The 13,045-nt window shown below is 33.7% G+C and overlaps 3 protein-coding genes across 4 annotated transcripts in view; 2 read left to right on the top strand and 1 right to left on the bottom strand.

The window, feature by feature from the left end:
- Window positions 1-1,676: 1,676 nt before the first annotated feature.
- LOC107673868 (transmembrane protein 72-like) lies at window positions 1,677-6,023 on the top strand. Its single transcript, XM_016467676.1, has 6 exons — window positions 1,677-1,746; window positions 2,835-2,901; window positions 4,217-4,288; window positions 4,411-4,550; window positions 4,869-5,250; window positions 5,890-6,023. The coding sequence occupies exons 1-6, from the start codon at window positions 1,677-1,679 to the stop codon at window positions 5,960-5,962; spliced, it is 804 nt and encodes a 267-aa protein (XP_016323162.1). The 3' UTR covers window positions 5,963-6,023.
- Window positions 6,024-8,576: 2,553 nt separating this feature from the next.
- Window positions 8,577-13,045, top strand: part of LOC107673909 (ras association domain-containing protein 4-like) — a 24,076-nt gene continuing 19,607 nt past the window's right edge. Inside the window, exons 1-2 of one of the 2 annotated variants that reach the window (XM_016467725.1) lie at window positions 8,577-8,655; window positions 8,767-8,910. Coding sequence is in view for 1 of the 2 variants with exons in the window: in XM_016467724.1 (XP_016323210.1) it covers window positions 8,653-8,655 (3 nt within the window). In the remaining variant the exon portion in view is untranslated. The remainder of the gene's footprint in view (window positions 8,656-8,766; window positions 8,911-13,045) is intronic. The other variant, XM_016467724.1, reaches the window with a different exon arrangement.
- On the bottom strand, window positions 9,532-12,708 carry cxcl18a.1 (chemokine (C-X-C motif) ligand 18a, duplicate 1). Its single transcript, XM_016467727.1, has 4 exons — window positions 12,540-12,708; window positions 12,300-12,432; window positions 11,032-11,109; window positions 9,532-9,772 (listed from the first exon to the last, which is right to left on the bottom strand). The coding sequence occupies exons 1-4, from the start codon at window positions 12,610-12,612 to the stop codon at window positions 9,691-9,693; spliced, it is 366 nt and encodes a 121-aa protein (XP_016323213.1). The 5' UTR covers window positions 12,613-12,708; the 3' UTR covers window positions 9,532-9,690.

Below are 13,045 nucleotides of genomic sequence, written 5' to 3'. Positions count from 1 at the left end.
TTTAAGAATGAGCTGGCCAATGAGGCATTTAACCTCAGAGACTCTGCACAGAGGTTATGATTTTGATTGTCTCTTTGATAGACCATGAATTTCTCTACAATTGTGTTCAGTTATGCTGTAACGGCTGTCAAGTGTATATGTATATGTACATGCCATGATATGGTGCATTTTGGTGTCCTACGACTTACTTTTAAAGCATTAACACAAAACACATGATTTTTCACCGTTAGATATTATAGATATATTTGGTTATTTAACATAAGATACATTTCATAATTTGACAATCTGTTTGATTTGTAAAAAAAATTATTTCAGTTATTAACTAAGTTACTAACTTAACCCTGTTTTCCATTCTCTTGTCAATTTTTTTAATCATACATGTAATTTGAAATCACAAAATTTGGTCTGTTTAGTTTTTGTATTTATTTGTATGTTTATTGCTAATAATAATAATAATAATAATAATAATTGTGTTAAAGATAATTATTTTAGGACAATAAAATATTTTACAGATACATTATTATTATTATTTAAAATATTCAACTCAGTTGTATATTCTAGTTATTGATATTTCTTTGGCACCTTGGTGTTGTTATTTATCTTTCTGTTCAGTTTTAGCAAATATGAAGCATGATGAATCAATCAATATATTAACCAAAAATAAATAAATAAATAAAAAATAAATAAATAAAATAAAAAATTATGTGCTGTTTTAAGTAATGCCAAAGTTATATGGCTTGAAATCCTAGCAATACTGTAGTCACGTGCAATCACATTTAATTAGACGGACCCTCACTGTGTCATGCCGTCATGTGGGCGCATTGTGGTTCTAATCAATTGTGACCTGTTATGACTGAGAAAAGTCTGACCTTTGACACAGGTAACTAAAGACTGGAAGAGATGGTGTCTGTTCAGTGCGTCTGCTGGAGAATGATTAACATCTGTCTTGTGTCAGGATTGGGCTATGAAAGTACTGCTGCTTTCTCCACCATTAATCATCCGGTTCAGGACAGGGCTTATCGAGCTGACGTTTGACACTCCCTCCATGTACATTTACTTTGTGAAAACACATCTGACCTTGGGCAAGGACATTTTTGATTAATTGGCTGACTGGCTGGAGATAATTTAATTTGAATATGTCCCTCAGCAGCTGTAAAAGGATGGAGGGTGGAATACCTCCTCATGAAGGTCACATTGCTCAAAACCTGTGAGGGTCCTGCAACAGGCTTGTGTGCAAGTGTAGTGTGTACTTTCGTATGGATGTGTATGTGTGTGTGGGTTTGTGTGTGTGTGTGTGTGTGTGTGTGTGTGTGTGTGTGTGTCTTTCCTCAGGGAACATGCCTTATTTGTGCTTTTTGCTAGTACCAGGTAATCTTTAACTGTAAAGTTTTTTGTTGTTTGGTCCCCTCACCTTGAGTAGAGGTGGAATGTAGCAGGAACAAGCAGAGGGTGGTCAGTGTTTGGGTTTTCGTTTCTATGTTAGGCTGATTACTAGGGTAAAATCTGCACTGGTTCGCAGCCTACAGCACCCTCCTGCTCAGGCGAGAAGATTTCTAACCATGGCGCTGCCGTCCTTGTACAAAGTTCTGATATCTATCTATCAATAAATGAACTACCAATAGAGAACGTTGACAATCAACATATGTTCTAAAGGAAAAAACCTTTTGATTTTGACCATGAAGGGCTCAGCTTTGTGGGTTTTAGTGGAATGTGCCTGCAGAGTTCTTGGCATCTCGACTGCTGCAGGTAGGACTGCGTCTTTGCTGTTCTTTTGTAGGCCATTGTTTCACCTAAAGTACTATACCTAACCTTTAAATATAAAAAAATATCTTGCATCAAGGAGCATGCATTAGCAGCCATTGCAATATTTTACCCTGTGATTGATGTTTACAATTCTGAAAGAAATGTGTGTTTTGTGCTCATTACCCAACATAAAAAATTTAATTAATTTAAAATTAGTCAAATAAAGGGAAATTTGTTCCATTGTTAAGGTAATGGCTCATTTAATTTGAAATAGAGGGTAAATGTACTGTATATTAAAAAAGAAAGAGAGCCACGAGTATGGATGAATTAAATATAACTGAGATTCCTATGTTAAGTCCAACAATTACATAAACACTGTTAAATGTTACTGCAGTCATTTACCAAATGCTTTAAACAAATAAATAAATAAAAATGTTTAAGGGATTCAAGTATTAAAATGTTTTTGTTTGCTTTATTGTGCATGATCTACAAATGATAATAAAAACAATTAAAGATGTAGAATAATGTGAATATAGCTAAATGTTGTTATTAAATACATGATAAGAATATTTAGTAATTATTTTTAGTAATACAAAAAAGTCCAAAAAAATCCAAATGCTCAATCAGTATTTAATTCACAAATCTCAAATAAATGTTTCAAATATGCTTAAAGATTTCCCCAATTTGCCATATGCTTTGCATTGCTCAGGGAACTGCACAATTCTCTCATGATGAATTGTATTTTATTCAGTTATATTTATTTTTGTTTTGTACATTGTTTTCAAAATCAGCACAACAATACTGGCCATAGGTTAATTTGCCCAGCAGTGGTGTGTGGCAAATCTGACATCTAGTGGCAATTGCATCCCATTTTTGTGAAAATATATTATATTATATTATATTATATTATATTATATTATATTATATTATATTATATTATATTATATTATATTATATTATATTATATTATATTTAAAACACACCGATTATTACTTTTTACATTAATTACACATATGCTTCAGAATATTGATATTGATTGATATGATTTCTGCATGTTAAGTTTAATGTGAGCGTTGTGATTGTGTCATCAGTGCTTTGTGCAGTGGGTATAGAGACTCAGAGACAGGGGGAGTTCAACAGCTTGGCCATCTATCTACTGTGAGTATCAAAATGGTACACCTTTGTATAAAGGGTGCATATTAGTACCTTAAAGATACATACTAGTACTCAAAGTGTATATATTAGTACCTAAAAGGTATGTCCATAAGGTATGTTCAAGGTTTGTTCAGAGTGTTCATATGAAAGTTCTCTGAGACATGCCTTCATTTCAGATTTTAAAAATAATTTCCTGCAATGAGCAAATAAGCCACAGTGTTTATTTATTATTATTATTATTATCCAATTTACTGTTCTGCATTTATTCTTTGTTTTATGGTAGTATTTGTAGCTCTGTAGTATCATCCATTTGTGTATACAGTATGTGTGGTTGTATATATTAGTATATATTACTATAAAATGTACTAATAGTAATAGTTTTTATTAATATTTTGAATGAGTTTTTATTTTTATAGTTTCTGTTTTTTTTATTTTAGGTTAAGTTTGAGTCATTTTTGTGTGTTTTTGTCATTTTTATTATCTTTTTTTTAAGTTATTTTAGTGCTTCAACTTAAACTAAATAAAATGTAATTTTTTTTTTTTTAAATTTTATTTCAGTTAGCATTTATTTCAAGTAACAAAACTGTTTTTATGGTTTACAATTTAATTGTTAGAATCCACCTACAATGCACACATGGTATTGGTATCTGGGTCAATAGTGTTGACTTTGGCTGGAGTTATTGCTTTTGACGCCACTCGTTGGGTGGTGTAAGCAACTGAAGGATGTTACACAAACAAACAGGTGACGGCTCATCACCCTTTTAGGGCCATGGTCAATGAAGGCCACAGTCATTCCTTTTCTAACTATAGCTGGCAATACAGTAGCGCCTTTTGGGAATTACACACAAATGGAGGCAAATGAACCTCTTGTCCCAGATTATCTGATCTTTCCGGGCTCACAGCCAAACCAGAGAGGTTCTGCATAAACAATGGGGAGATATTTATATGGGGAGGTAATTAATATCTAATAAAAAGCATAAAGGGAAAGAAATGGTTAAAGTCTACATTAGTCCACAGTCCATTTTACTTTATTGTGGTGAGAATTAGGATTTTTAATGAGAAAACATGTAAGTTTATTCTTAGGAATTGATTAGACTGTGAATAGTGGGAGTTGCATTTGAATCATTTATAATAAAACCAAGAACATGCATTAATAAAGAAAACCGAGTACATTTTTATTTCATTTTTACTTTAAAGTATGTTTTGGTATCGCTTACTGAACTATTTATACTGTTTTTTTGTTTGTTTGTTTGTTTTACTAACAAAAAGTAAGATATTTTATAAACCACTGCTTTACTTCTGTTTGTATTCTCTACAGGCTCTCCTCGGTGGTGATCCTAATTTTTGAAGTTGCCCATTTCATTGACACTCTGTTGGCAATGTGCCTTCCGTATGTTTAATCAAATTATAAAGGAATCATGTAATTGTTCTTGTTATTTGATCATCTGTGGTATTATTGTGATTTTAATCAATGCGTTAAAATAATTCATATCTGTTTTTTCTTGCTTGGAGTTGTCCACCCACATGGAAGATTTTCATTCTTTGGAAGAAGATGGCCAAAGTTGGGGGGTTTCAGAAGTTTCTATACTACACAATGATGTCTTTGATGTGTTTCCTGCATCCAGTGCTTGTATGGCATGCTGTAATACCAGGTGCTTCACTTTATTGCGTAAATTATATATTTAAAAAGTAAATAAATAAATTACACATTTAAAGAAATAATAAGCATTATTGTAAAACAATTTAAATAGATAAATATCTTCTAAAAGTTATTTCTGCCAATGTTTAGGAATACACAAGCATACAGATGACCTTAAATCAATTCATTTGGACTTTGTGAGATCTATAAAAATAATAATTTTTAAAGATTTTGATTGGAAGTCAAATAGTTTGTAAAAATACCCCAAAGAATATTATGGACAGACATACAGGTTAACATGAATTTAGAAACGTTGTCTGTTTCTTTACAGGAATTATGCTGGTAGTGACTGGATTCTTTAACTTCATATTAAGCAAAAAGAAAAAGTCAGATCCGCCTATAGAGTCCAGGGCATCGTATAGTGACCCTCTGTCTTCTGTCTGTGTCACAGACAGGGAGGATGCTGAACACACATTCTCTTTCTTCCACATCATTTCAGGCAAAAGAGCATATTTTTTTCCTAGCAATAGCCAACTGCATGGCCCCACAGACAGGGCTCAGTCAGTGAAGAATGCCCAACACATGAACAGACAAACAGACACAAGAAATGTGCACTTCATTGAGAGTCTCAGACATAATGACACTGAAATAGAAGAATACCATGAAGTGGAACCAGATGAGACCACGTCAGATAAAGCACCAATTATTAGACTGTAAATGTGAGAGATTATGGTGTTATAAATTATTTTAGCCATGAGGTGCCAGGTGAGACATTAATACAAATACCTCTTTTCAAAATATGACCAATTATTCAAAGAATATTTTCTTTTTCACTCATACGTGTGAATTTTCAGCAGCCATTACTCCAGTCTTCAAGGTCACATGTTCACAAATCATTCTAATAGTGATTTGGTGCTCAAGTAACATTTCTCATTATTAATGTTAAAACAATGATAACATTGTTCTGCGTAATATTTTTGTGGAAATCGTGATTTTTTTTTCCCCCACATGATTGATGGATAAAGTTTAAAAGAAAAGCATTTATTTGAAACAAATAGAATTTTTTTTATAATAATATAAACTGGCTTTAATGTCACTTTTGGTCAATTTAATGCATCCTTGCTGAACAATGAAATTGTTAAAAGTAAATACATTTTAAAAGTATTGAGTCACCTAAAAATTGCTTTATGTAGTAACATTTAAATTAATGGTTTTATTCAAGTATAATGTAATATGACTGAATCAACCTGAATCAGTTTATATAGATATATATGCTTGCTCACAGTCTTTTATATCTTTCTTTTACAAGATTGAGCTCCTTAAACAACCTTTAAACACTGTTAACCAAAGAGTTGCTTTTTATTCCGGTCTGTAACCTTAAGCCTAGATCTCCTGCATCCAGTCTCCATACGTCAATACAATTAAGAAATTCCATTCATCATACTGACCCAGATTAGTGGGATTTCAGCCTAAAGACTGGACAGCAACCCCCCAGGCGTTATTTCTCTCCATTAACCTTAATGGATGACTTCAACATCCTGAATACTTGAGTATCAGGATATGCTGCATTCATGTGTGTTGTTCTTGATGTACTTCATGGAAAAAATATTCAGTTACACAATAAATAAATTCTTTGTGTTGTAAGTCTGTGTTAATTTGTGTGACTCTCCATTTGCTAATTGAGAGTCGCAGATGGGCACTGTTCAAAAGAACTGGAGTGAAAAATCTATGAGCATCAATGGGTCATACAATAATGTTTTCTACACCAATAACAAGAATGACAAAAATAGTAAATTCAACTCAAATATCCAACTTCCTTGATCTTCTTTGGCTTAAAAATTTGTTCCCCAATACAAAATGTATGCAGTGGGGAATACCCATAAACCCTTGTGCTTGGAGGATGGAATTATGTAATCATATAATGTAAGTAGCATTTAAAAAGCCATTCTTTAGCACTCACAAAGTTTTAGCTCTCTTATTTTAGCATTATCGATGTTGTTTTAGATAGATGTTTTGAGTGAAGTCACCATTAAGATGATTAATGTTCCCTTTAGTGAAGGTTGAGAGTCATAATTTCCTTTCCATATTTAGCATTATATTATTATCTTCTCTAAATTTGAGTCAATTCAAGTTAAGTCGAAACTGATATTTTAACACAAATCTGAGATTAATCTACTTCTAGCTTGCTAACCTTATACAAAAATGACAATTTTTTACTCGCCCTCATGTTGTTCCTTTTTCTGAGGAACATAAAAGAAGACATTTTACAGTGGAAGTCAATGGTCACCAAAACGGGTTGGTTACCATTGTTTTTCAATATCATTTGCAAAGAAAGAAAGTCATGCAGGTTCAGAAAGACATGGGGTGAGTACATAGAATTATCATTTTCGGGTGAACTCGTTAAATTCACTCTTTGTGAAGTTCACAGCTGAAAGACACTATAATTTCCCTACTTCTCAGTACTTATCAGTCAACAAATTTACTGACTGAAATATTTTTATATAGGCTAGTATTTAAGTAGGAATATAGTATTTAAGTAGGGTTTAGGGCAGTGTTCAAATTGTGTCAAAGCTCTTGTTAATCAATAAAGTCAATTATAATAATAAGACATTTGGGGCAGTTACCAAACAAATAAAATCATTATCAACAAAATTCATGCAATGCAGAGGACACAGAAGCTGCATCTGAAGTGGCATTAGATGCATACACTATTTAATGCAAGGCATGAATGCTCTAACCTGCAGTTACAAATGCATAAATAATGTTTTGATATTATAATCTTAAAACGTTGAATACTGATATTTGAAATGATTAAAAAAAAAAACATATAAAAGGGTACTTTAAAATGTGAAATTAAAACCGCCAGTAGGTGGCAGCAAGTCACTGTTAAGTGAGTCATTGCGATTGAACCGACTCATTCAAACAGTTGATTCATTCAGGAACGAAACACTGTCATGTTTTTCAGAGACGCTAAACAGTGCTGTGGCTTTGTTTGGAACCATTTTTGTTGGCGAAATAGAGCAAAAAATAGGCAATGTGGTGTCTAAAACGTAATTCTCTTAATATTAACTTCTTGATTATTGAACTGTTGTATAAAATAAATGAATCTCTAACTTACATCGTATGTACAGCTGCACTTTGTTGCTTATGATGAGGGAATTCCCGAGTTTCTGTCTGAACAAAACTCTGGGGTTTCAGCAATGACTGATCTGAACGCCTCTGATTGGCTACTTCATTCCTAAGCTCAACAGAATCGTGTGTGATTGGTTATAATGAGCAACCCTGTAAAAACGCGTAAAACTAAAATATGATGTAACATAACCAGGTCTAAATTTAATACAGAAATCAACATTTCATTTTAAGTATTAAAGTTTTATTGAAAATAGGGGACCCCCCCAAGTATATTTTTTGGGTGTTATGGGGGGTCCCTTAATGCTTATGGGAGGTCCGGGCCCCCCCAGCCCCCCCTCAATTCGAACACTGGTTTAGGGTTTACAGTGTGAAGTATATACTTTGTTTTTAAATTCATAAAAAAAGTTCCCATATTTGGCAGTGCCGTTGATATAATAATTTCCCTTCCCATGTGGGGAGAGTCTTGGCAGCTCAAAGCATCTGCTTCCTCAAATATTTTATCCGACCTTTCGGTGTCATATTTTCCTAGATGGTATTCTCAGACTGAGCAAAAAACAGGAAACTATAGCATTGCTTATATTCGCGTACTTGCATGTTAATCCTTACACATTTTATTTTAACTAAAGCTTTAAATTATTAAAATCCTCCAGTTTAATGAAGCTGTAATATGACAGGTGGGCTGTCATATTAGCTTAACTGCCTCCTGGTTATCGCAAGATAGACATGCTAATGATGGTGTGAACGGTCCCGGCGTTTCCCATGGCAACCGTAGAAGAAGCCTGCCCACAGACGTCTCTGATTGGCTCCTGTAATCAGCGGAGTGTCGGATTGGGTTACACAGCTGGCAGTCTTCTCAATGAGTAGCGTTATTTTGACAGTCTGTTCCCCGAGGAAGCAGCAGGGTGAAGTGGAGAGATAAAACGTTGTGTCTTACAAAACAGCTGGGTTCCGTCGGTTCTTACGAAGGAACGGCGTTTCATAAGATGGTAAGGACAATATATGCAAGGAAATAGAAAAGATGTGTTCTCTAGACAAGAGTGCATTATTAATGGAAATGGTTTCATTTGAGATGTTTTTTTCCCTGAATAATTCTGCAGGTGAGCTGTGTATGCACTGCTGTCTTTTTTGACGGCTTCCTAGGCTTCTTCTGAAACTTCTCAAGTAGGCCTACGTGACTTTATGCAGTTGACAAAACAAACTGTACTTGAGTGAACCATCTGACAAGAGTACATCTGCACCAGGTGTGTCAGAATTGTGATATTTTCTGTAATGTGTACATGTAATTAAAGCAAATCAAAATAATAGCCTATATGAAACTTATGTGTTTTGCCTGTGTCTTTCAAATCTTCTGCAAAATAGTGACACAGAAATCCAGAAGTGGTTAAAGACTATATGCCTGATATATTTCTGCAGTTGAGAGTCACAGCTGGTTTGCAGTAATTGATTGGGTGGGCAGGGGGCTTCACAGTGTCATTTCTTTATGCAGGTGGAGAGCATCTCTAGTTGTGACCCCTTGTTTTTAAATTGGTCTAATGCATAAGTGGGATTCTTTCTGGTAAACACAGTAGATTGTGTTCTTTTTTATTATTTTTCTTGAAAGGTGTTTCTTGCCATGAGACTAAAGTGGCATATTTAATATTAATGAGAGTGGTCAAAGACAGAGGTGGGGTTAGTTCATAGAATATTCAAATTATTTTCCTTCACTGAATAGAATGCTTTTTGTTGATTTTATTATATGTTTTTATATATGTGTATTTGTATTTTTAAAATTAAATGTCAGATTGCTTTCTTTTAAATATGGACATAAAATGATATAAGCTAATTATCACATCAATTGCACGAAACCATGCAAAAACTTTTATACGTTTTTATTAGAAAATAGCAGTACAAAATATAGATATACACAAATTCCATCTACATAATACATATATCATTTATTTGTGCAAATAAAGGACTGGCAGGGTAAATGACAAAGTACAGGCACATAGTCTTTCTACACAGAAAAGGTAAAGATTGTTGAATTAATGCCTCTTGGGCTTTTTTGGTCCATTCTTCTTCTTGAGCTTCAGACAGACCTTCTTCTTCTGTGTGTTGAATTTAATTCTGGACAATAGAACAGTGAAAGGGGTTAATTATTGGGGAGGCCCGCAAAGCTGAACAAGCAAAAACACATGTTCTCAACCCTAAATCAATGCACACCATTAATGGCAATGTAAACACTTAAAATTCACTAGAGACCATATTTATCCTTACTCGAACATCCCTGAAAGCGTCAGCAGCTATATACAATTTGTATAATGCAAGGCTTCTAGTGCTGCATATAACAAGTATTTTTATTTATATTTTTAAAAATATCATATTACTTTAAAACATTGTCAATATTTTTTATGTATTTGACAATATTATTAATGTATTAATATGCTGTTATAGCTTTTGTACCTATGTGGTGTGCAGAGAGGGGAGCTAAGTGAATCTTTAGAATGAGTATTTTCATGATAGTATTTGCTTCTTCCACATAGTGGCAGTGTTTTTCACTTTATTCAAATTAAAATCCTATATGAGGTTTGAAATCGGTGTGCTTAATTCACACTTTTTCACTTTTTTTTATTAGTGTATTAATGTTATAATCATTGATAATAATTATAATCATTTAATCATAAATGTTATGTGAACGGTGCTTTATTGTGCCATCCCAAAGAGGCACAAAATCACTTTCTCTGACTTTTAAATTAAATGTTCCCTCCTGGTGGAATGACCTGCCCAACTCAGTCCGAGCAGCTGAGTCCTTAGCCAACTTCAAGAATCGGCTAAAAACGCATCTCTTCCATCTTTATTTGACCCTCTAAATCTAGCACTCTCTATTCTAATTCTATTCTTTATAAAAAAAAAATAATAATAAAAAAAACTTCTCCCTTTTAGACTTGCACTCTATTTATTTACTAGCTGCTTGTTTTCTTGAAAAAAAAAAACTACCACTTGCTTCTCTAATCTTTTTACATTCTATCTGTTTGTTTTCTTTTTATTTATTATACAATTATAATTCGGACTTTCTGAATTCTTCTGATTAACAAAAGCAAAAAAAGGCCTCTTAACACTAGCTTGCTCTGTTCTTTTTCTATTCTGTCTGTTTTCTTTTTATTTATTATATGATTTTTTTTTTAAACTTGCTACGTGTACTGCATTAAGCTAACTGAGACTTGTTATAGCACTTGCATATCATTGTTCTTTTGTTGATTTTGATTGCTTCCATTGTCCTCATTTGTAAGTCGCTTTGGATAAAAGCGTCTGCTAAATGTCTAAATGTAAATGTAAATGTAATAATCAAATCGTTTGCAGCGTGATCAGAGGGCGTGTTCACATACCTTCTCCAGCATCTTTGTAGTTTTTTCCCCTGCTTGGACTCTGGATTTAGACAAGATCGTTTACCTGACAGCTGGAGTCTGTGGAGGAGAACAGTGTGTTTTTAAATGTGTGCAAACCACTGCAAGCTATAAGATACAGCAACATTTGATCGGAGGCATTTACTCATGCCACCTTTCCAAACAAACTTCATTTGAAGTCTTATATTAATTATACCGAAAATTTATTTAATCTTTGCATTGTTTGATCATTACTTAGACTATTGTAAAAGTGTTTTTACTAAAACAAACTTAAGCCTCAGGCTTAAGGTGAATACAGGTAAAGTGAGACATTTTAGTTTTGCATTTCACATTTCTTCCTTTTTCCTATTTGTTGTTTTCTCTGAGGCTATTTAAAGTAGTATTTTGTGAGGGGTCAGTTGGCATCAGAATATCAATGAAAAATTATTAAAAAAAATTGTTCCACTGCATCTGTGTTCACTAGATTTTGCCATAAAAAAGCTAATATTTCCAGTTTCTTGAGGAAGAGTTCAGTGGTATTCATGATATTTATTCGCATCATGCCCACTCATGCCAAAATTTAAATGAAACTAATCTAATGCAAAATTTATCTTGCCATGGCTTGGTTTTGGGCTTCCCTCCAGATAAATGATCCCAACTCGCGATATGTCTCAACATGACATGTTGTGTAATATCCTCACACACAGTTAACAAATACATGGATTGCAAAATGTCCAGGAGGGATATAATTGCATGTTAATTATTACAGACTTATAGTTATAGACTACAGTAAAAAGTACTGAATTTAGTAGAATAGTACAAGATTTGCTTGGAGGCAGGGACATCATGCACATTGAGAGGTCACATTCACTTACTTAATATATATATATTTTTTAAAGATGGTAAAACATAATTGCATCTGGCCAAGACTGGCAGTAATCACCAAGCTTTTTTAAAAATGCAAAAGAGCAACATTGACATAACACCTTTTGTGTTCCACATGAAAAAAAAAATCATGTTTTGAGTGACATGAGGGCGATACACGAATTTCAGTTTGAAGCAAGTGATGAGTCAAGGTGTGGCTCGATCGGAATTTCTGAATTTAGACATGATTTCCACAAAAGTGTTTTAGACAAGAAATACTTTCTACGACAATGTATCAAAGGTAAAAAATGTTCAGAAGCTGCACATAAAATCCAATCATCTCGTACATCTTAGGGAGCACAACACATTCAGATACACCTGAATGAGAATTATGCTTTCTTACTCACATGATTTGAACCTTGTTGCAAAGAGGATCTTTCTGTATGATCGTGTAGTCTGTAATTTTTCTCCATTGCACTGAGCCAGTTTCCTCAGCACACTCACATTTTTCTCGAATGGATATTGCAGTGGCCCTGTTATCTAAAGACAAATCCAGAAACATAAAACAATGTGTCCCACATCACCTCCATGACCAATATCTGAAAAATCTGTAAACTATCCTGATAAGTATTTAAATGCTACTGTACCTGTGATGAAGTGTAAGCAGAATGAGATTAGGAGAAGCGGGCAGACACTTGCTTGCTGAGTCCTGAAAGCCATTTCTCTAAAGCTGTGTCATTCACAAGAATGTCTCTCGAGTGTGTTTGCACTAGAGTGTGCACAGAACTGTCCTCTTTTTATTCCTCACTTTCCCTCCTTAATGCATTTCCTGTTTTGCCATATTAAGCAGGATCAGAGTCACATGATTTCAGGTAAATGCTTTGAGACAGGAGAGGTGATTTCTCAACACCTGTGTACCTATATTGTGTAGGTTAGTTTTGTTGTCTGGAATGCTATTGTTGGTTATATGGTTAAATGGTTCAGAAAGTTTTTATTTGATCATATGCTCTTCTGTATCCATTTAGGATTATTTGTTCAAACTGAACGGTTCCTACACATTTGCCCAATGAGTTTCCAAGACATTTCCATAACTTTTATTAATAGATTTATACTAATAACTAGATTTTATACACACACACACACACACACTATA

Source organism: Sinocyclocheilus anshuiensis, unplaced genomic scaffold, assembly GCF_001515605.1.
Source record: "Sinocyclocheilus anshuiensis isolate Anshui unplaced genomic scaffold, SAMN03320099.WGS_v1.1 scaffold292, whole genome shotgun sequence".
NCBI classification, from domain to species: domain Eukaryota; kingdom Metazoa; phylum Chordata; class Actinopteri; order Cypriniformes; family Cyprinidae; genus Sinocyclocheilus; species Sinocyclocheilus anshuiensis.
Note: the sequence above shows the minus strand (reverse complement) of the source record. Positions and strands in the feature narration are given on the sequence as shown.

What these genes read in the sequence shown, in the direction of transcription:
- cxcl18a.1 (XM_016467727.1), bottom strand. Translation starts at nt 12,612, where the DNA reads ATGGCTTTCAGGACTCAGCAAGCAAGTGTCTGCCCGCTTCTCCTAATC. An exon ending in CTGCTTACACTTCATCACAG is followed by an intron (nt 12,433 to 12,539) that starts GTACAGTAGCAT and finishes ATTTGTCTTTAG; the next exon opens with ATAACAGGGCCACTGCAATA. An exon ending in TGCAACAAGGTTCAAATCAT is followed by an intron (nt 11,110 to 12,299) that starts GTGAGTAAGAAA and finishes TCTCCTCCACAG; the next exon opens with ACTCCAGCTGTCAGGTAAAC.
- LOC107673868 (XM_016467676.1), top strand. Translation starts at nt 1,677, where the DNA reads ATGAAGGGCTCAGCTTTGTGGGTTTTAGTGGAATGTGCCTGCAGAGTT. An exon ending in AGCTTGGCCATCTATCTACT is followed by an intron (nt 2,902 to 4,216) that starts GTGAGTATCAAA and finishes TATTCTCTACAG; the next exon opens with GCTCTCCTCGGTGGTGATCC. An exon ending in AAAGCACCAATTATTAGACT is followed by an intron (nt 5,251 to 5,889) that starts GTAAATGTGAGA and finishes TTAACCAAAGAG; the next exon opens with TTGCTTTTTATTCCGGTCTG.